Source organism: Papaver somniferum, chromosome 6, assembly GCF_003573695.1.
Source record: "Papaver somniferum cultivar HN1 chromosome 6, ASM357369v1, whole genome shotgun sequence".
Lineage (NCBI taxonomy): Eukaryota > Viridiplantae > Streptophyta > Magnoliopsida > Ranunculales > Papaveraceae > Papaver > Papaver somniferum.
Genome location: NC_039363.1, coordinates 119,399,444 through 119,419,370, shown reverse-complemented (window position 1 = coordinate 119,419,370; position 19,927 = coordinate 119,399,444). Strand labels below are relative to the sequence as shown.

At 38.9% G+C, this 19,927-nt stretch overlaps 4 protein-coding genes and 1 non-coding gene across 6 annotated transcripts; 2 read left to right on the top strand and 3 right to left on the bottom strand.

Moving 5' to 3' along the window:
• Nucleotides 1–2,110: 2,110 nt before the first annotated feature.
• TRNAL-UAG lies at nt 2,111–2,190 on the top strand. Its single transcript has one exon. It is a non-coding gene; the product is annotated as a tRNA-Leu (tRNA).
• Nucleotides 2,191–8,828: 6,638 nt separating this feature from the next.
• On the bottom strand, nt 8,829–9,914 carry LOC113286100 (late embryogenesis abundant protein 2-like). The gene is made up of 2 exons (XM_026534814.1): nt 9,663–9,914; nt 8,829–9,572 (listed from the first exon to the last, which is right to left on the bottom strand). Exons 1-2 carry the CDS (start codon nt 9,822–9,824, stop codon nt 9,111–9,113), a joined length of 624 nt encoding a protein of 207 aa, XP_026390599.1. The 5' UTR covers nt 9,825–9,914; the 3' UTR covers nt 8,829–9,110.
• Nucleotides 9,915–10,425: 511 nt separating this feature from the next.
• On the bottom strand, nt 10,426–13,894 carry LOC113289051 (F-box protein SKIP23-like). Of its 2 annotated transcripts, none has more exons than XM_026538210.1 (2): nt 13,820–13,894; nt 10,426–11,727 (listed from the first exon to the last, which is right to left on the bottom strand). In XM_026538210.1, the coding sequence occupies exon 2, from the start codon at nt 11,710–11,712 to the stop codon at nt 10,513–10,515; it is 1,200 nt and encodes a 399-aa protein (XP_026393995.1). In that variant the 5' UTR covers nt 11,713–11,727; nt 13,820–13,894; the 3' UTR covers nt 10,426–10,512. The 2 variants fall into 2 exon arrangements, with proteins under 2 accessions (XP_026393995.1, XP_026393994.1); XM_026538209.1 differs by having other exon boundaries at nt 10,426–11,722; nt 13,820–13,869.
• Nucleotides 13,895–14,222: 328 nt separating this feature from the next.
• LOC113291384 (F-box protein At2g17036-like) lies at nt 14,223–15,518 on the top strand. Its single transcript, XM_026540922.1, has one exon. The coding sequence runs from the start codon at nt 14,223–14,225 to the stop codon at nt 15,516–15,518; it is 1,296 nt and encodes a 431-aa protein (XP_026396707.1).
• Nucleotides 15,519–16,383: 865 nt separating this feature from the next.
• Nucleotides 16,384–18,579, bottom strand: LOC113289050 (geraniol 8-hydroxylase-like). The gene is made up of 3 exons (XM_026538208.1): nt 17,997–18,579; nt 17,241–17,696; nt 16,384–17,146 (listed from the first exon to the last, which is right to left on the bottom strand). The coding sequence occupies exons 1-3, from the start codon at nt 18,534–18,536 to the stop codon at nt 16,529–16,531; spliced, it is 1,614 nt and encodes a 537-aa protein (XP_026393993.1). The 5' UTR covers nt 18,537–18,579; the 3' UTR covers nt 16,384–16,528.
• Nucleotides 18,580–19,927: the final 1,348 nt, after the last annotated feature.

Sequence of the window (19,927 nt, the reverse complement as noted above, 5' to 3'; positions counted from 1 at the left end):
CTAAAAGCCAGAGCCGCAACAGGTTGAAGAACAATTTCACCATCTGAGTCAGTTGGGGGTAGGGTGGTTGAAAAAGTTGCAGTAGCTCCAATCTTGTTTTTTAATTGAGATACATGGAAAACAGGGTGAGTCTTGGAGCTAGCTGGAAGAGATAGTTTATAAGCAACTTCTCCAACTTTCTGAAGTACTTGATACGGCCCAAAATATCTGGCAGAGAGTTTCATGCTGCTTCTGATGGCCAAAGAGGATTGTCTATAAGGTTGCAGTTTGAGATATACTTGATCACCTACCTCAAATGATCTGTTAGATCTCAATTTTTCAGCAAAAATCTTCATTCTTTCCCGTGACTTGGTGAGAGTTTCCTTAAGGATGTCCAGGAAAGCATTCCTTTCCTTAAGATAGTCCTCAACAACAACAACTTAAGTGGTAACTTCTACAGGGAAAGCCATGTGAGTTGGAACATATCCATATAGTACAGTAAAGGGAGTCATTTTCAGGCTGGAGTGATAGTTTGTATTGTACCACCATTCAGCTAGTGAAAGCCACCTGCTCCAAAGTTGTGGTTTATGCCCTGTGATACATCTTAAATACCCTTCCAAGCATGCATTTACTCTTTCAGTTTGACCATCAGTCTGTGGATGGTAAGAAGTGCTCATATAAAGTCTTGTACCCAAGGATATGAAGAGCTCCTGCCAGAAGGTGCTAGTGAAAACCTTGTCTCTATCTGAGACAATAGAAGCTGGTAAACTATGAAGTTTGAATATGTGATGTAAAAATTCTTGAGCCACTGTGAGAGCTGTATATGGATGACTTAAAGCAATGAAATGGGCATACTTAGTAAGTCTGTCAACTACTACCATAATAACATCATTTTTGTTGGATTTAGGGAGTCCCTCTATAAAATCCATTGAGATGTGTTGCAAGGATTGACATGGAATTGGTAGAGTTTGAAGTAGACCTGCTGGTGGACATATTCTCCCTTATTCCTTTGGAAAGTATCACAATGACTAACAAAGAGTGTAGTGTCCTTTTTTAACCCTTTCCAGTAAAAGTACCTCTTGGCTTATTGATAGCTTCCCTGCACACCTGAGTGACCACCAACTGAGCTAGAATGGATAGACTCTAGAAGTTTATTTCTCAGTGCATTATTCTCTCCAATATATAGTCTGCCCTTGTATCTGAGAACACCTTCTGAATAAAAATAGTTAGGGACAACAGTGGAATGTAGTAAGAGCTGAGGAATAATTGTAGTAGCAACTGGATCATCTTAATAACTTTGAATCATTTCTTGTGCCCACATAGGTGTTGACAATGCTAATGCATTGCAGATAGCTGGCATTCTTGAAAGAGCATCTGCAACTGTATTCTCTACACCTTTTTTGTACTGTATAGTCAAATCCCAGAAGTTTGACTAACCATTTTTTCTGACAAAGTGTAGTGAGCTTTTGATCCATGAAGTATTTAATGTTCTGTTGATCTGTGTTGATGAAAAAATGATGGACCAATAGGTAGTGTCTCCATTTTGTAACAGCCAAAACAACAGCCAAGATGACAGAAGTTAGTTCAATACTCCATATGTCAGACAGAAAAGTGACAGAAGTTAGTTCAATACTCGAATTAAAAGGATAGGAACCGAAATAGAACGCAGTTTAATTAGAGTGAAAACATGATTCTTTTGCACTAAACATATTAAAGTGGGCCATCTTTAACCTATCAAAGCATATAGATGAGAATAAGCATTTATCTTTCATAGCTGGCCACAACTCAGGTCAAACGGATGTGTAGTCCATTCTTGGATGCGAATAATAAGCCTTTCACCCCCAGAGCTAGCTACAGCTCAGGTCAACCGGATATGAGCAACATTTCCAATGTGAATAAGATTAACTATTTCATACACCAGTTATCATTACAAGTTCACGATCTAGATCCAAAATCAAAATTGATATAATTCATTCAATTTTATCAACTTCTATGGTAAAAATAGTGTTCCGATTTCCAATCTTTCCAAATCCCACGGAGTCCCCGTTGTGGTCGTGGATACTGATTTCATCGCTCGTCACGTTATTAATCAATATATACAAATTTTTGTACTGTCTGTACAGTACAACAAGACAGTTTGGCCGAGTGGTCTAAGGCGCCAGATTTAGGCTCTGGTCCGAAAGGGCGTGGGTTCAAATCCCACAGCTGTCACATTTTTTGTTTTCTTTTTTCTGACTCACGCAAACAGCGAATTCCCCACTTAATCTGAAGACTATTTATAATATCCTAACCGCTCTGATAATGTCGGATGATGAAGCTAATAATAAAAGCGAAAAAGCTAGGGTTTCACGTGGTTGGGCTCCGGTTTTCTCTCCCTCAAATTTTTCTTGGCGTTCACAAGTTTTCTCTTGATTTTGCGCTATAATGGCGCAAAATCAAAACAATAATCCACCAGTTTTTGTTAATAGTTATGATAAACAATCAACAAGGATAGGGAATCAATCAAAATCAAAAACTATCTATATCCCTAAGAATTCTGCTGCTAACCCTAATGCTTCCGTGTTTGGAAGGCAGCTCGAAGAAGATGGAGTTTCAAACCCTAACGCTTCAATTCCTGAAGCGTTTAGGAATCATGGTGCAAACCCTAACGCTGCTATTCCTACAGCGTTTAGGAAGGTGATGGGGACGGAGATTCAAGGCGCGTCTAGGAAGGAAGATGGAAATCTAACTCGTTTAGGAAACCGGGTGATGATGGTGTTATGGAAGGATCCTATGCATCTATATTAAAGAGAAGAACCCATGTTTTATCAAAGATTGATGCCGAGACTTTCTCATCCTCCAATTTTTCTTCAACAAATAATGATGTTTTGATCAAGATCCCACGAGACACTCATACAAGGATTAAGGCTGTGTGGAGATTCAGCTTGGTTGGTCGTTTGGTTTTTTTCAAAACCCTAAAATTTGATGATGTTAAAAGAGAATTATTGAATCAATGGAAGCTATCTGGTTCGGTTCAATTTATTCCATGGAAGAAGGGATATTTTGTTATTAACTAGACAATGAAGATGATCGTAAACGTGTAAGCTATGATGGTCCATGGAAGATTCATCTCCAAACGGAATTCAACAGCTTAAAATTCATCCATGGACACCTATGTTTGATCCTGGGAAAGATAAGATTACTAGAGCTGCAGTTTGGGTTCGTTTCACAGCTTTGCCAATGGAGTTTTGGGATGAAGAGACGATTTTTAGGCTGGCAAGAGGGCTTGGTAGGCCGGTTTCGGTTGATCCGCGTACTTTGCGCCATGAATATGGTTACTTTGCTGCAGCCTGGTTGATATAGATTTCTCTCAACCTTTGAGACGAATTTTGATTGATGGTGAAGAGAATGATGAAATTTTTGTTCAGGAATATGAAATTTTAAACAGGCCTAGCTTTTGCGATTATTGTAAATCTATTGGCCATAAAAAATCTGATTGTAGAACAAAAAAGTTTGATGATTTGAAGGATAGGGCTGAAGTTGAAACTGATCCTGAGATTAAAAAAGCAATTGAGGCGGATATGGATGATCTTAAGAATTTTTGGCAAAAGGAACGAATCCCTAAAGGTAAGAAGCATATGCCATCGGATGTTCCAATAGAAACGAGCAATCTAAACATGGTGAGGAGGCCATAACGTTGAAGAAGAAGAAATCTATCCTTGAGATGGCACTGGAACACGTACTATCTTTTCTGAGCACAGTGAGAGTGCTGGTGCTACATTAGAAGATGATGATTCTATATCGGATCACACAGAAGGTGATGCCTTGTCCGTGCCGCATATTGCTGCAACTGCTGAAGCTGCAGTGATATCCAGTCCGTGCAGCTAATGGAGGATGGTGGCTTATCTAAGCACCGAGGAGATGTTGCTAATGCTGGTGAAGAAGTTTTACCTGGTTTGCGTAAGAAGATGCGGAGTATGTCCGCAATGATGATGCGGAGTTGGTTTTGCGAAGTGTTGGTGCAGCACTTGAGGAGCTGGTGCATGATAATTTATCTAAGGAAGATGATGTTGATTTGGAGATCAAGAGATGGAAGCTTATAGAAATTATGAGGCCATGAAGGAGGCAACTAGGCAACGGGAGGCTGATGCTGAAGCTGCCAAAATTCAACAAGATATTGCTAGAGCTAAGCTAGAGAACTTGAGGAAGCAGGTTTTGGACTTGCATCATCTCCGGCTAAATTCCAATTGTGCTGTTACCGAGGAAGCTAGTTTTAGTGAGGCCACTAGGACTTCAAGAAGATCTTCACCAGCTAGATCTTTAGAAAACTTAACACTTTCTAATAGATTTGAAACTGGGACCGAGGAGATTGATAAGGTGATTGTTGAAGCTGATGATGTGATTGAAGATGTGTTGCAACTAACACTTCAAGCATAGCTGAGGAGGATGCAAGATTTGGAGATTCTTGCTAATAAGGAGTTAGCTGATCATGAGAAGAAGGAGATGGCGGACAAGAAGAAAAAATCTAAAGCTCCTAAGAAGAAGACAGCTGCTGCTGTGGCTACGGTGAGTCAAGTTCAAACTCGAAGTGGAAAATCTTCTAGACAGGGTTCGGCAAGCCCTTCAAAGAATAGAGTTAATTAATGCGTGTCTTCTATTGGAATGCTCAAGGCTTGGCCAAGGATGGTGCAAGGGCCAAGTTGAATGAGCTTTACTACTTGCACAAACCTGACGTTATTTGTATTGCGGAGCCTCAGGTTCGTTGCACTACACGTTTTGTTAGGAAGCTTAATTTGCTTGATTTTTGTGAAGATGTTATTACTAATGAGGTGCATGGTCAGAAAGGTAATATTTGGGTCTTTTGGAGGAATACTCTGCAAGGCCGATGTTTATCTTCGTCTAAGCAGGCTATCACTTTGGATTTTTCTGGGAGTTTGTCACGGCTGTGCATGCTTCTTTTGATGCGGTTGAAAGGAGATCTCTTTGGCGCAATTGGGTCTGGGATATATTTCCGTTCCATGGTTGGTGTTGGGGGATTTCAATTGTGTTCTGCGTCTTGATGAGAAGAAGGGTGGTAGGCCGATCAAAGAAATTTATATAAATGAGTTTCGAAGTTGGATATCTGACAATGGTTTGGTTGAGGCCGATGCTATTGGGAAGAAGTATACTTGGTCCAATTGTCGGAGTGGTATGCATAGAATTGTTTCTAAACACGATAGGGCCGTGATTAATGGTGCGTGGCTTGATAAGTTTGCTAACTGGAGGTGCAAAGCTTTGCCGAGAATCTGCTCGGACCATTCTCCTCTTTTTGGTTTTGCTTTTGACAGTCCTAGGCCGAAGAGAGCTCCTTTTAGAATTCAGAAGATGTGGCTTTCTCATCCATCTTTTTGGACTTCGTCAAAGACAATTGGAGTGTTAGGCTGGATGGTGCTCCTCCTTTTGTTTTTCATCAAAGTTGAAGCGGTTGAGGGAGGCTTTGAAGATTTGGAATAGATTGGTGTTTGGAGATGTTCAGTTTCGTTTAAAGCAAGCGGAATTGAATCTTGATAAGGAGAATGATATTTTGGACCATAATGTTAGTTGTGAAGTCCAATTTTTGAAGGTTGCCGATGCTAAGAAGGCTGCTGATGATGTGCGGTATGAATTGGCCACTATGCTTAAGCAAAAATCGAGAACTAGCTGGTTGGAGGATGGTGATCAGAACACTCGTTTTTTTCACAATTCAATAAGAATGAGGAGGAGCCAAAACACAATTTCCGAGCTGAAGATTTCTACTAACTCTACTTTGTTTTTGCAGGATGAAATAAAAGATTACATTGTTGATCATTATCGTGCAAAGTTCAACGGTGGAGCTGTTCATATTGATCCGAGACTATTTGATTATGAGCATGAAAGCATATCAGCTGCTGAGAGTGCTTGTATGGATGCTATTCCTACCTTGGATGAAGTTAAAGAGGCTGTTTTTGATCTTGGAGCGGATTCTGCTCCTGGCCCTGATGGATTTACAGGTTCTTTCTTTCGAGTCTGTTGGAACATTATTTCTAGAGATCTTTTTAATGCTATTGCAAACTGTTGGGCGATGAGGAAGATTCCTAATGGCATTAACTCTAGTTTTATTGTGCTCATTCCAAAAGCTAATAAGTCTGATGCTATTAAAGACTATAGGCCAATTGGTTTAAGCAACTTCTTCTTCAAAATCATTACCAAAATTATGGCGACCAGACTTGGCACGGTGTTGAACAAATTGATTTCTGAAGAGCAAGTGGCGTTTATGAAAGGAAGAAACATTCATGAGAATATAGCCTTGGCCTCGGAACTGATCAATGAGATTAGCGTTGAACGGAAGCATGGTAACGTTGGCCTTAAATTGGATATAGCCCAGGCTTTTGACACGGTGAGTTGGGAGTTTGTGGTTGAAGTTTTTCGTCAATATGGCTTTTCTGATGCATGGTGTTCGTGGTTGCTGAGTATTCTTAACTCTGCCCGTATATCTATTATGATTAATGGTAGCCCTGAAGGTTTTTTCAGTATCACAAGAGGCCTTCGTCAAGGTGATCCTCTTTCACCTTTGATTTTTGTTCTTATTGAAGATGTTTTGAGCCGCAATCTCTCTAAGTTGTTTGCTGCTAGAAGTATGCATCACATGGTGAGTAAGAAAGGTGTGGCTCCAACCCATTTACTCTTTGCGGATGATATTCTTATTTTCTGTAAGGGTAATCTTCATAGCTTGCGGAACTTGAAGGAGATGCTTGGCATGTATCAACGTGCTTGGTCAGTATGTTAGTTACGCCAAAAGCAAATTTTATTATGGTGGAGATAGGCAGTCTCGTGCTATTGCTATTGCAAACTTTATGGGCATGGAGAGGGCGCATTTCCCGGATAATATTTGGGAATCCAATTGAAACCTGGCATTGTGCGTCATATTCATGTTCGTCAGGTAATGGAGAAGATTATGGACAAGCTGGCAGGTTGGAAGGGTAAGCTTTGTCTTTTCAGGCCAGGTTAGTTTTGATCAAATCAGTTATTTCTAGCTATTTGCTTCATTCAATGGCTGTTTACAAATGGCCATGCACGGCCATCAAATCTGTTGAGAGGGCCATTCGCAATTTTTTGTGGTCTGGAGATGCTGAGAAGCGCAAACACTTCACGGTTCTTTATGATGTCTTATGCCGTTCTAGACGTGAAGGTGGGCTTGGCCTCAAGAAGTTAAATGATGTTAATAGGGCCATGCTTATGAAGTTGTGGATTTCGATTCGCGACTCTGATAAGACTTGGGCTAGATTTTTGAAGGCAAAATATTTCAAGTTAATGGCAACTTGGTTGATTATAAGCTGGGTTCCTCGGTTTTTCCTGGCATTAGATTGGTGCATAACTTTGTTCAAAAACACACGCGCTCAATTATAGGTAACGGTGCTAATACTTCCTTATTTTTTGATAATTGGTGTGCTGATTTTTCAATTGCTCACGTCTTGGCATCACACAAGAGGCCCTAATGATTTTAAGGCCAAGGTGAGTGATATTATTGTTGATGGCTCTTGGGCTATTCCTCCAAAGACTAAAGAATTGATGTTACGATGCAATATTGATGTTGATAATTTGCCTCTTATTGGTGGTGGAGATGATTATAAAATTTGGGACTTGGACAGTAAGGGTGTTTCACTGTCAAGTCGGCCAAGGCTGCTATTCGTGGTCCAGCTGAAATTTTGCCAGCTGCAGCTCTCTTCTCTAGAAGTGTTATACATCCTACTTTGGGTGTGCAGTATTGGAAGCTATTTTATAAACAGTGTTGTGCTTCTGATGATAATGTTATGAAGAAAACTGGTAGGGAGATGCCTTCTATGTGTCGTTTATGTAGAGAAGATTGTGAAGATGTTAGCCATATTACTTGGCATTGCAAAATTGCCAAAAGAATTTGGAGGTGGGCAGCTGAAATTTTCAGATTGACGCCGAATGAGGACCTGGTAGCCTCCTACAAGGCTGCAAAGGGCAGGAGTCGAATGATTAAGGATCTGTGGCTTGTTGCAAATCTTGCAATAGTTACGGAGCTGTGGAAGATGCGTAATAAAGCTTATTTTGAGAACAAACAGATTCGTTGGCTGGAGTTTAAAGGCAGAGTTCATCAGGTAATTCGTGATAACTCTGTTAGATTGAAGGGCCATATGCATAATACTTTGGATGATTTGCGTATTGTTAATTTCTTTAGAGTGACGCATAGATCTTGCGATCACTCTAACCCAGTTGAAGTTACTTGGAGCCCACCAAATCCTGGTGAGATTATGATTTGTTGTGATGGTGCTTCTCTTGGTAATCCGGGGCAGGCTGGTTCTGGTGTTGTTTTCCGTGATTCTAGCTCGGTAGTCTTGGGAGTTCTGTGCGTTGGCCTGGGCTGGCAGACTAACTTCTATGCTGAAGTTTGTGCGGTGATCTATGGTGCTGTTGTTGCTCAAAGATGGAATGTGAAGAACCTATGTGTCAGATCTGATTCGATGAGTTGTTTATATGCTCTTCAAAAAGGCGATTTGCCATGGCAGCTAATGCAGAAGTGGAGAATAGCGAAGAGCTTTTATAACAATATTAGCTATATTCATAGCTTCAGAGAGGCTAATTTTTCAGCAGATGTCTCGGCCAAACAAGCATGTTTGTTAGCTGAGGATCATTATGAGTTTTACGAGGGTAGGCCAGGTTTTATTCATTCTGTTGAATGGCCTGGAGAGGTTTACTATCGTTTTTAGGCTTTTTAGTGTGCGGCCTTGGCTTAGCACTAAATTAGCCTGATCCTTGTACATTTTCGCTTTTTTATTCTTTTTTATTGACCGAGTAAAAAAAAAAGATGAAGCTAATAATAATTTGGGTGCTGAAAAATCTCGAACTGATGCAGAAAATGAGCAATATATTCTAGCCATCAACTACTATGAAACTGAATTCATGACTAGAAATAACATTTTTCTCTTGACCGAATTTCCCAGATAAGATTTCTAGTATTTTACAACAGCATGTATTGCTTCCAAGCACATTGAATTGTAATCAGTTTGAACAAATTGTATAAAAAACACAAACAAATTGTATTGGGTCTTTGTGTCGGATCTTGGTTTCTACCAAATTGAAAATTTGTTCCTCTTGCTCAGCTGACCAGAGATGAACTGAAACTCTAATTACATCTCTAACACATCTGTACCAACAACAGCCTCCTTGACTTTCTGTGTTGTGTCTTTAGTAGCTTCCCAAGATTCCTTGGCAATTTCTTTGGCTTTCTCTCCCACATCTAATACACTCTCTTTAGCTTCCTCACCTAAATTAGATGCAGTCTCAGTTGCCTTCTCGGTTCCTTCTACTACGTTATCTTTCACGGATCCTGCCACATCTTCAGTCTTTTCTTTCAATTCTTCACCCTTTCCTTTGACATTCTCTATCGATTCCGACGTGTTATCTTTCAACTGGTCTAGTAATTCTCCTGCTTTCGCTTTGGCTGTTTCGATGTTTTCTGTCACATTAGCGATTGCACTGTCAGACAGTTCTGTTGCTTTTGCAATGCCCTCGTTTAGTTTCTCTACTGCTTGTTCAGCTAATGGATCTTTAGCTCTGCACTTCATTTCTCTAGCTACTGTGTTCCTGTCCTGCAATTAAATTCACCAAGAAGAAGTACTGTTAGTATATGAGAAATGATTAGAAATCTGGAAATTATTGTAGATTTTGTTACTACTTACTTGGTTGGGATTGAAACTTGAGACTTGAATAGAGGAGAAGCTAACACTTGAGGCTTTGCGGAATGATACAGATGATGAAGGAATGCAAGTAGATGGGGTTTGAGGGAATGAACCGGAGATGTTCATTACTGCAGCACTCTTTGCAAAACTGATGGCTGCCATTGTTAATGTGTCGAGCTTTGTTTTGTCTGTCTTTCTTTTTCTTTTTTCTTCTTTCTGTTGCTTTTGAAAGTTTGTTAAGTAAATGAATTGTTTCTCTGCGGTTTAAATAGGAAATTAAATGTCATGGTGAATTAAAGCAACTGCTGTACACAGGAGTAAGACAGTTATCAAACATTCAACTTCTACTGCCCAACATGATCTTATGGTGATAATACGTAACACACGGTTCATGGTGTCATTACAGCGTTGTCACTTGCATCCACAACTTTGTGTGGAAGTTTTAACCGGACCACAACCACATGTCTCTCTCAGAAGATGATCCCATCCTTGTGTATCTCAAAGAGGATATTTATAGTTACCGACCTCTTTTTTTGGGATGCTATCTTCAGAATGAGGCAAGGATTTGACATCTACCAGCCCTACACAATTGATTCACTTGCAAGTGCAACTATGCAAGAAACACAGAAACAAGTCCCTACAACAAACCAACCTCTTTTTTTTCTTCTGATTATTGTTATGAGCAAATGTGAACAGCACTTTTAGAGAAATTCAGTCATATATCTGCAGAATCTAATTTATTATAAATCTTTGAGAACTCAAATAAACCAAATGGATAAGAACATAATGATTTATTGGAAGATAAAAAAACTCCAGATGTTCAGAACAAAAAGAAAGAAAGAAAATATTCTTAGATTGTTATATTTGAAACCCAAGCTGGTGGAGGCCAGAATAACTGTGAACACCCTGAATTAGAAACTAGAGGAGCAATATTGCCACTCTCTAGGTTAAATACGCCAATGTCAGTGGCAAATGTACCGTCTTCTTCATTGCTTGAGCGGGCAAATTTATCTGTATAATATATGCAACTTCCTTTAGATCCTGAAAATTCATGAGCTGAGGCAGAAAACGAGCAATTGTCACCTAGGAATAAAACACAATCATCCAAGCTTTTTAATTCGACCCAGGTCTGCAAGTCTTGATTTAGCTTGTAGACTTTAAAACAGACTGTGGACTCGGTAATACAAAGATCACTCAGCGCAACAAGAGGGTCATCATTGTGATCATTACCAGGTTCTTCATCAAGACCGGTGCTTAGATATCTGTCAACCATTAACAGTTCTCCATCTGATTCCACCAAACACTTCAAATCACCACCATATATAGGATGTGCAATCTCTGAAATAGTTAGAGATGGGTTAACAACTACAGCTCTGCCGCGGCTATCCACTGCATAGAATCCACCTTTGTAACATACAACATCATCAAAAGGAGATATAAATTCATCAATTATAGCCCACGAATTGTCTATAGATCTGAAGACAGCTAATTTTCCTGACACGTGTATGGTCATGATCGCATAATCGGTGCCAACACTCCAAGGAGGATTCGAAGAGAAGACAACTTTCTCCATGTACAAATCGCCAGTATATGCAGAGGGATTGGTATATGGTGGGCTATCAGTAAAACGAAGTACAAACTCTTGAGCCAACTCAAAGATTTGAAAGTTGATTGAATCAATAATCTTTGGTGAGGTAGGATATGATGGGTGAACTAGGTTTCCAGTTAGAGGATTCAAAAGATGTAGCATGTCGGGACCATCTTGCTCAAGTTTGATAAGCCAAGATGTTCCTGTTTGGTGACTCTCTGGTGGTCCAAGACGTAATATTAATCTTCTAGAGAGATAAAATAGACCAAGGTTAGACATACTGGTACCGGTAACTTTCGGGTGAATGGGAATACAATTAGGGAAGCAGTAGAACAAAGGATATGAAACTGATGATCTCCATGATGAGCAGACAGACCGCATTCGAAGAACGTCAATATCAGAGTTCAGTTTTTTCGCAATATTATATAACAGTTCTCTAAGAAGCTGCGACCACTCGGCCATTATTGACTCTCTTCTCTAATAAAAAAACAAAAGAAATATAAGTATGAGGGAACTGGTAGTATATGGTTAAGCTGTTAAACAATAACAGAACATAAGAAATTGGTGAAACAAGACACTGTTGGAGAATGAGTTCTATGATCCTAATAAGTACAAAGACTAGAGCATCCGGTCTTTGAAAAAGTGGCGCAAGAATCCCCAGCTCGGTTGAGATTTATTTCCTTGTTAATTTATTCATATGAAGGATTTCTTAGCCATCAGCTCAACCAAAAGCAGCAAAAAAAACCAATATAGTTACCAAATTCCCCTAGTTACTAGGAGTTTCAGACTTAAAGCTAATCAATAACATGTCAAACACTATTTGCTCCCAATTGAACCAGAAGCAGAGCCGGCATAGGCCACAAGCAACTTATTCTTTTGGCGCTGGCCCTCAAAGCCTATTTTGACCTTCTGAGGCTAGTTCACTTCTTTGTTCATAAGTATACCCTTGAAATTAGGGTACATATATTGACCAAAAAAATCAAACCTTAGAAGGATTAAATAGACTTCAAGAGGCAACAGCCGTCGGGAGATATTAACAACATGTCAAAGCTAATCAATAACATGTCAAACACTACTTGCTCCCAATTGAACCAGTAGCAGAGCCGGCATAGGCCACAAGTAACTTATTCTTTTGGTGCTGGCCCTCAAAGCCTATTTTGACCTTCTGAGGCTAGTTCCCTTCTTTGTTCATAAGTATACCCTTGAAATTAGGGTACATATATTGACCAAAAAAATCAAACCTTAAAAGGATTAAATAGACTTCAAGAGGCAGCAGCCGTTGGGAGATATTAACAGACCTTACGTGAAACACCTTACCCGACACCCAATAACACATTTAATTCCTCCCTAGTTCTCCTCGGTCATGAGCCAGAGTGGACGATCCGGTCAATTATAAAAGCTTCACTGCAAGGGTACTATAGGCTAGACGGAATGTAAGCCAAGTTGTGTTTCTTCCCTTTCAAATCCAAGGGAAGTTCGAAAGACAAGGAGGCTACATAAACTCTAGCTTATGAAAAAGTTAGGTGCTGATGGGGGAGACATCTAATCAGCACCGGACCGTCAATAAGAACAGCAATTTCAAAACATTCACTCAATTGTGCTTAAAACATCTTGATAACGCTATAAAACATGCAGGCCCGACTCTCGTATATTTTACTTTTCTTGTTAAAAAGATGGTGTTTTTTATTCTTGGTCTATGTACACTTAGTCAAACACTATAGCCTAATTCAGGTAACGACGAACCCTTTTTGAAAATAGTGGATGTCAAACAAAAGACATATCAGTCTAGCAACAACTTTAGTTAGCTTAGCAACAAATGCAACGTCTAAAACTAGAACACATATTATTCTGTGGAACGACAACAATTGAGCAAAGAGAAACTCAAATTATGCAAACAATGATGCTAGACGTACCGGGAGAACCCAGGGGTTTCTCCGGGCTTTGTCACAGTTTCATAGGCCCTGCATCCCCAGGAGAGATTAACAGGTCCGTGGCAAATCCCATGAAGCTAAGATAATAGGGACATATAGAATTATTTTTATTCAAATCATGAGGAATCTACGCTTTGTCAATTGACTACTGTTTTTCTCCAACAAAATTTCAATTTTTGGAAGACAAAAGTGAAGTAGAAACGAAATTCACATTATCTAGAACTGTACCTAAATTTTTTTATCAGAACTTGAAAAGGGGATCTAATATCAAAAAAATTCAGATCAGTTATATTGAGCAAACACTATCAAAAAAATTCCTAGAAACAAAGCAATGTGGTTTATTCCATCACCGTACAAATTATCACAAATCTTGATCATCCTCTTCATGTTTTTTTTTTTTTTGGTAGAATGGCATGTTTGCTAAAAGTGATTGAATCCAGTTATAAGAAACTGAGCTACATAATCAAAATTCAAAACTATCTATCTCATGATTTTGCCTACGAAATAACCCAATTACCAAGTTCTACAATTATACCAATTTCAATCAAGAGAAACAAAATTCCATTAGAAATCCAATCTTATAGAATCATAAATATACGATCAATAAAGAAATGAAAAAAATCAGATCAATATATTACCTTTGGATGACCCAATTCCCACTGAATCTATTCATCGTATTCCCGTCCGGAGAATTAAATAGAGGGAACTTTTTCAACCTCTATATATGGATTATGGAGCACTTTGTCTATAAAAAGACGATTTTGTCCTTTTCCTGAAGGCCATGTGTCTGATGATAAATTTACAATGAGAACGGAACCAGAACCAAACTAGACCAAAATCAGAACCGGTCTTTGCATCCACAGACAAAATGGCGCTCATGCACGAACGAAGTGAACACTTGGCAGTTTGGCACAAAGATTGAAGTCTGAAAAACCCTCTTTACCACCTCAGATCTTCAGTATTTTTAATCATAGTCAGAAAAAGTCTGGTGATTTTCAAGCTTTATCCTGTTCTGCTTTCAAAATCCAAAAGAGAATAAAAATGTATAAGCCTGATTGGTCTGCATTACCCAGAGAGTTATTAACAGAGATATCCGAACACTTAAACGACAAAGTTAATGTTCTTCGATTCCGTGCAGTTTGTACTACATTCCGATCTTCTGCAAACTTAATTTCAACGTTAGCTCTTAAACTCCCATCTCCTATAAAATCCATTAACAATGAAGAAACCCCATCTCGTTTTTGTGTTCTGTTAGAAACAGCAATCTACGCTGTTCGACTTCGTAATGAAGCTGGTAATGGCAATGGTGGTGGTGGTGGTGATGATTCTCAAGTATGGGTAATCAAAGTTCAAGGAAAAATCGGGAAAGAAAAAATTGTTCAATTGGTAAACCCTTTGTCTAGAGTTCAAATCAAACCATTACCAAGAAACTTTCCAAAGGTATTTCAGTTATTAGATTTCCATGTTGTTGAATTATGTAAAGAATATGTTCTTAAACATCATCATTCTGAGTTACAAGAAGCATATCTTGTTCAAATTCCAAATTCTCTATATAGTGTTGAAGTTAAAGAACTTTATGTAGGGGAAGCAGATGTTAAGAAAGTTGTAATTTTGTCATCAAACCCAAATTTACCAACAAATCATGATGTTTATGAAGTTATGGTTCTTTCTAGAGAGGGAAATTTAGTACTTATTAAGCCCAAGGAGAATCAGAAATGGGATGTGTTAGACGAAGATTATCGATTTAGAGATGTTATTTCGTATAATGGAAATTTCTATGCTGTTGATGCTGCTGGTAGAGCTGTAGTTGTTGATACAAATTTGGAATTGAATGTAGTTGCAGAACCTCCGGTGACCGTTGGAGGTGGAACAGAGAAACGTTTAGTCATTTCAGATGGAGATTTATTTCTAGTTGATGTGTACATGTATTCGGGTTCTGATGACTCGGATGGGGATGAAAATGGTGATCAGACTGAAAGTGATGATGAAGAAATACCGTTGGTATTAGATTATGAAGCTATACCATTTGAAGTGTATAAGTTAGATGAATGTAATCTGAGATGGGTTCCAGTCGAAGATTTGGGTGGCCGTGTTTTCGTAATAGGGGAAAGGAGCTCGTTTTCGGTATGGCCAAGGGATTTGTCACGGCTTAAAGGGAATACCATTTTGTTCATGGATGGCTTGTACACTTCATATGGGGCTGAAGATGATAGAGAGGTTTACATTCATAATACAGGGTTGTTCAGCTTAGGAGATAAAAAAATTGGAATATTTGGATCTTTTCCTAGCTATAATCAGTTATTTTGGCCGCCGCCATCCTGGATTGTGCCCACTTAGTGAGTGGATATGTATAAATTTTTTGGGTAATTTTCAAACCGTTCTCCTTCATAAATTATTTTGCGTGCTATTGCTTGAACACTTTTAATTTTATAGTGATAACAGATGATAGTGTCGTAGTATGTCTCATTGGTAAAATGTTGATTGTGGTGGACAATTAGCTAACAGTTCACTAAAACTTTTTTTCTCTTCCTAGATGAAGCTGCACTTGTTAAGGATGATTTTCAATGATATTGTCTTATCGCTCTTAGATTCCTGACTTGACCAGGTCATTCTTATTACATTTGTGGTTATTTTGTTTTGCTGCAAGACTAGCCATTGAGTCGATCTCTTTAATTCTCCAACTTAACTGACACGTATAATCTGATTGCAGGGAAGTGGATATCTCCTTTTGACAGGCTGCAGAGTTTAATAGCAGTGCTTGCGAGACTGTCACCTGTTGTTTTGATATCTTGGTTGTTTTGCAACACTTTTGCTACTTCTTCTGCATTAAGAGATGTTTGCGCTTTCTTGCTCATACTGTGCTGCACTGTGGTCTGTACATACTTGTGCCCACTCTTAAATTTTTTTGGTTGGTTTTTTTCGGGGCTAACGTGTAGACTAGAAATGAAAAGTACCAAATGACTAGTTACCATCAACTGTTTTTCCTCTGTTGGTTGCTGACAGATTAATGTAGTGTACATGTAGAACTTGTCCAAGATTATGTCTATTACCTTAGTAGGTGCAGTAAGATAAAAATGTATTTTTGGGAAAGAAGAATCACCTTGTCATCCCTGACCTGGCTAATTCCGCACCCATGACATGGTTCTACTTCTAGGCTAGATTCTACATCCATGATCGGATAGAGTCCCCGTAAAATTCAAAATTTGCCACAATTCATAAGTAAGTTCAATATAAATTTTTCACACAAAAGCGACTAACATTATAAATTCTTAGAACCACATAGTATGTTCCCATCAGTTCACTTACTGCGGTGTGCATTATGAAAAAAAAGCTTAACAGACAACACTTTACTGGTAAACAGATAAAGAAAGGCGAGGTTTTGGTACCCCAGTTAAGACCTTAGCTTTTTGAAGAGTAATTCCAACTTTCTCTGTCATGTCTTGCAAGATATCAGCTGAAAAATCCCATTCAAAAGCATGAAGCAGCGATGCTAAAGAGTAATGTACCATACGGTGACCCAATGGCATACCAACACAAGATCTTCTTCCAGTTCCGAATGGCAAAATCTCAAAATCTTGACCTTTTACGTCAAGCTCGGAACCAAGGAAGCGTTCTGGTTTGAACTCATATGGTTCAGGCCATACTTTTTCATCCCTAGCCATTCCCCATACATTGACAAAAACTATTGCATGTTTTGGCACATGATAACCGCATATATCAGTTGCTTCATTTGTTCGGCGAGGGATCAAGAGAGGAACACCTGGGTGTAGCCTGAAGGTTTCTTTTACGGCAGCTTGGAAATAAGTCAATTTAGAGATATCAGATTCTTCTACAAACCGGTTTTTACCAACAACTTCGTCTAGCTCAGCTAGTATTTTCTTGTAAACTTCTGGCTTTCTTAGGATTTCAGTCATACCCCATTCCACAGTACTGGAAGAAGTGTCTGTTCCTGCAACAAACATGTCCTGCACAAACAAAAAGAGCTCAGTTCAGATTCAGAATCAACCTTCTGTGCCAATTTTAAAGTAGTTTAAGATGGTCAAGTTAGTGGGAACTTACAGAGAGCATGCCTTTGATATCAACCCTGGAGAACTCTTTCAATCCATCATCTTTTTTATCACTCTTATAATCCAAGAACACATCCAACATATCTAGCCTCCCATTTTCGTTCATCTTCAACCCTCTCTTCCTCTCATCCAATCTCTCATCAATTAATTTCTCAAAGAAATCATCAAATCTTTGCACAACTTTAGAAACCCTTTTTTTGAGTCCCTGTGGATCAAGTAGTTTCAAGAATGGTATTAAATCGGCTAAATTCGGTGCACCCACAACTTCTAGAATTTCCCAAACCATCTGTTTTACTTCCCTTCCTTCTTTCTTGGTAGGATCAAACAAATTCTTTGAACAGACAAGATTGCTTATGAGATTTGCTGATACCACAAATGTTGAATCTGCTAAGTTCACTTTGGTTTTTGTCTTTGATGCTGAATACAGTGAAAGCAACAATTTGTTCACCTGAAAACATTCATCAAAAAAAAAACCAAGTATGATCCTCAGAATGACACCCACGGCAATGCATTAATTACAAATCCGTCACCGGATTGCTATTAAATGTTTACAATTCAAAGCCGGAAAAAAAAGTCAGCAACAAATTTAAGGACCCCGTTCACCTACTACGCACGTGACTCGACAAAAACACACCAATAATTAAAACAAGAATCTGTAGAATCTATTTTTCCGGTCAACAAGAACAATCAATTCAGATGCAAAGTGTAAGATTCAGAGATGAAATGTCACAGAATTTCAGAAAAATACCTGTTGCTTGCGAGCAGGTTGGAAGAGCTCGAGAGCACGAGTAGAGAAAAGTTCAGTGGTGAGAATTTTGCGGAGAAGACGCCATCTGGCGCCATACGGCACAAACACCAAAGACGTCGCATCATAAGTAACGCACCGTACAGCTTCAGTGATTGTACGGCTGGAGAACGTCGTATCCTGGTGTTTAAGAATCTCTTTTGTGATCTCAGGTGATGAGACGACTATGGCTGCTTTCTGACCCATTTTCAGACTGTAAATTGGGCCGTGAATTTTCGATAATTTGAATAGATCTTCGTGAAGACGATCGGTAAGGTATGGTAGATATCCCAAAATTGGCCATCCGATTGGTCCTGGTGGTGAATTTCTCCAGTTTCTGCGACGGAATATGATTTTGAGTAGGAAAACTGCTAGTGTGGATGTTATAATTGCTGCAATTGTTGTGGGAGGAAGTGATGAGATGAATGTTGTTGCGGTAGCGACATGGAGTTTTAGTTGATCGGGTGTTGTGGCTGTGGAGACAAAATGTTTTACTTGATCCATTTCTTCTCAGTTCTCGGATGACTCTGTACTGTAATTCAGTTCCTTTTTTATATCAGTGTCTTAACGTCATTGTGTTTTTATAAAGAAAGAAATCAGTCGACTGTAATTACAGTATCACCCTTTGATTTGGGAATTCATGGTTCCATCATCCACGTGACTACTTTCCACCCTGACTTTTTACCGGCGTGGGGTGGAATCGGTGATACCTAATCTCACAACTAAGTGAAGTTTGCTGCCCAAAATCGTCAAATCCGATGTCTTCAGTCCCGTTTGCATGTTTTTTTATTTTTTGTCCAATCAATTTAACTTAATTGATCTATTTTTTTTTATCCGTCTACTATGTTAATTTTGTGAAAGATTATGCGATATCTAAAGAATTAATTGCACATTATGATAGTTTTAGAGTACATTTTGAAGCCTTGTTAAGTCCCTGATTGATTGTATTTTGGGGTAATCTTTTCAATATATGTTCAAAGGCAGTACCCTGGATTCCATATTTATTTGATTTTTAGATCGCTTTTCATAAAGGTTTGTCTTTTGGAGATTATGTGGAAGTAGGTTAATACTGTATCAATTTTCATCGAAAATGAGTGGTATTACCGTAAATTATGAGCTTGGGGTTAGGTATTAACATTTTCGACTTGTTTAACGTTAAACATTCGCCCTCTTAATCAAGAATTCAAGCAAAAAGCGCGTGGGATATCCATGAACACTAATAAACGTGTAGCTCGTGGGATGGAGTTGTAAAACAAACTTCATAGCCGGATAATATTAACTAGTGGCATACCTATGCGCTGCACGGTCTTGTATTAGTCGCCTTGGGAGTACCTTGACCGAATGACCCATATGCAGCCGTAGGAATTCTTTGTACCGTGTACTTTATACACGGAGAGTCCATAATCAAGCCCGTCTAGCCGGCACGTGACAGAAGATTCCAAAAGTTTCCAGAAATTTTGTTGCTCAAGTTGCTTGCACATCAAGTTTATATTAGAATTAGAATTACATAAATTATATAAATACATGTATCATAAACTCTAAAGGGATATAGAATTTTAGGTTAGCTAACCCGGAGAAAATCTATTGTATCAAATACATCTATAAAATATCTCTCTGTTCCTCCGTGGATGTAGGCACAACTTGCCGAACCACGTTAAATTCTTGTCTTCTTATTTATTTTCAATCGTCTTCTAGTCCTAATTCACATAATCATCATCCAATCATCGTGTTTAGTGCCTACAAGTAATTTTGGGTACAAACATTGGTGCCGACTAAGGGGATTCGTGTAAAACAATCATGTTTTATCATTGAGAAAAGTGGAGCAGAAATCGTGCACGAGATTCCATCTAAAAATCAGCCAATTGTCATTGAGAAAAGTGGGGCAGAAATCGTGC

What these genes read in the sequence shown, in the direction of transcription:
- LOC113289051 (XM_026538209.1), bottom strand. Translation starts at nt 13,854, where the DNA reads ATGAATAGATTCAGTGGGAATTGGGTCATCCAAAG. An exon ending in GGGAATTGGGTCATCCAAAG is followed by an intron (nt 11,723 to 13,819) that starts GTAATATATTGA and finishes TTATTAGAGAAG; the next exon opens with AGAGTCAATAATGGCCGAGT.
- LOC113286100 (XM_026534814.1), bottom strand. Translation starts at nt 9,824, where the DNA reads ATGGCAGCCATCAGTTTTGCAAAGAGTGCTGCAGTAATGAACATCTCC. An exon ending in CAAGTTTCAATCCCAACCAA is followed by an intron (nt 9,573 to 9,662) that starts GTAAGTAGTAAC and finishes ATTTAATTGCAG; the next exon opens with GACAGGAACACAGTAGCTAG.
- LOC113289050 (XM_026538208.1), bottom strand. Translation starts at nt 18,536, where the DNA reads ATGGATCAAGTAAAACATTTTGTCTCCACAGCCACAACACCCGATCAA. An exon ending in AACCTGCTCGCAAGCAACAG is followed by an intron (nt 17,697 to 17,996) that starts GTATTTTTCTGA and finishes GAATGTTTTCAG; the next exon opens with GTGAACAAATTGTTGCTTTC. An exon ending in ATATCAAAGGCATGCTCTCT is followed by an intron (nt 17,147 to 17,240) that starts GTAAGTTCCCAC and finishes TTGTTTGTGCAG; the next exon opens with GACATGTTTGTTGCAGGAAC.
- LOC113291384 (XM_026540922.1), top strand. Translation starts at nt 14,223, where the DNA reads ATGTATAAGCCTGATTGGTCTGCATTACCCAGAGAGTTATTAACAGAG.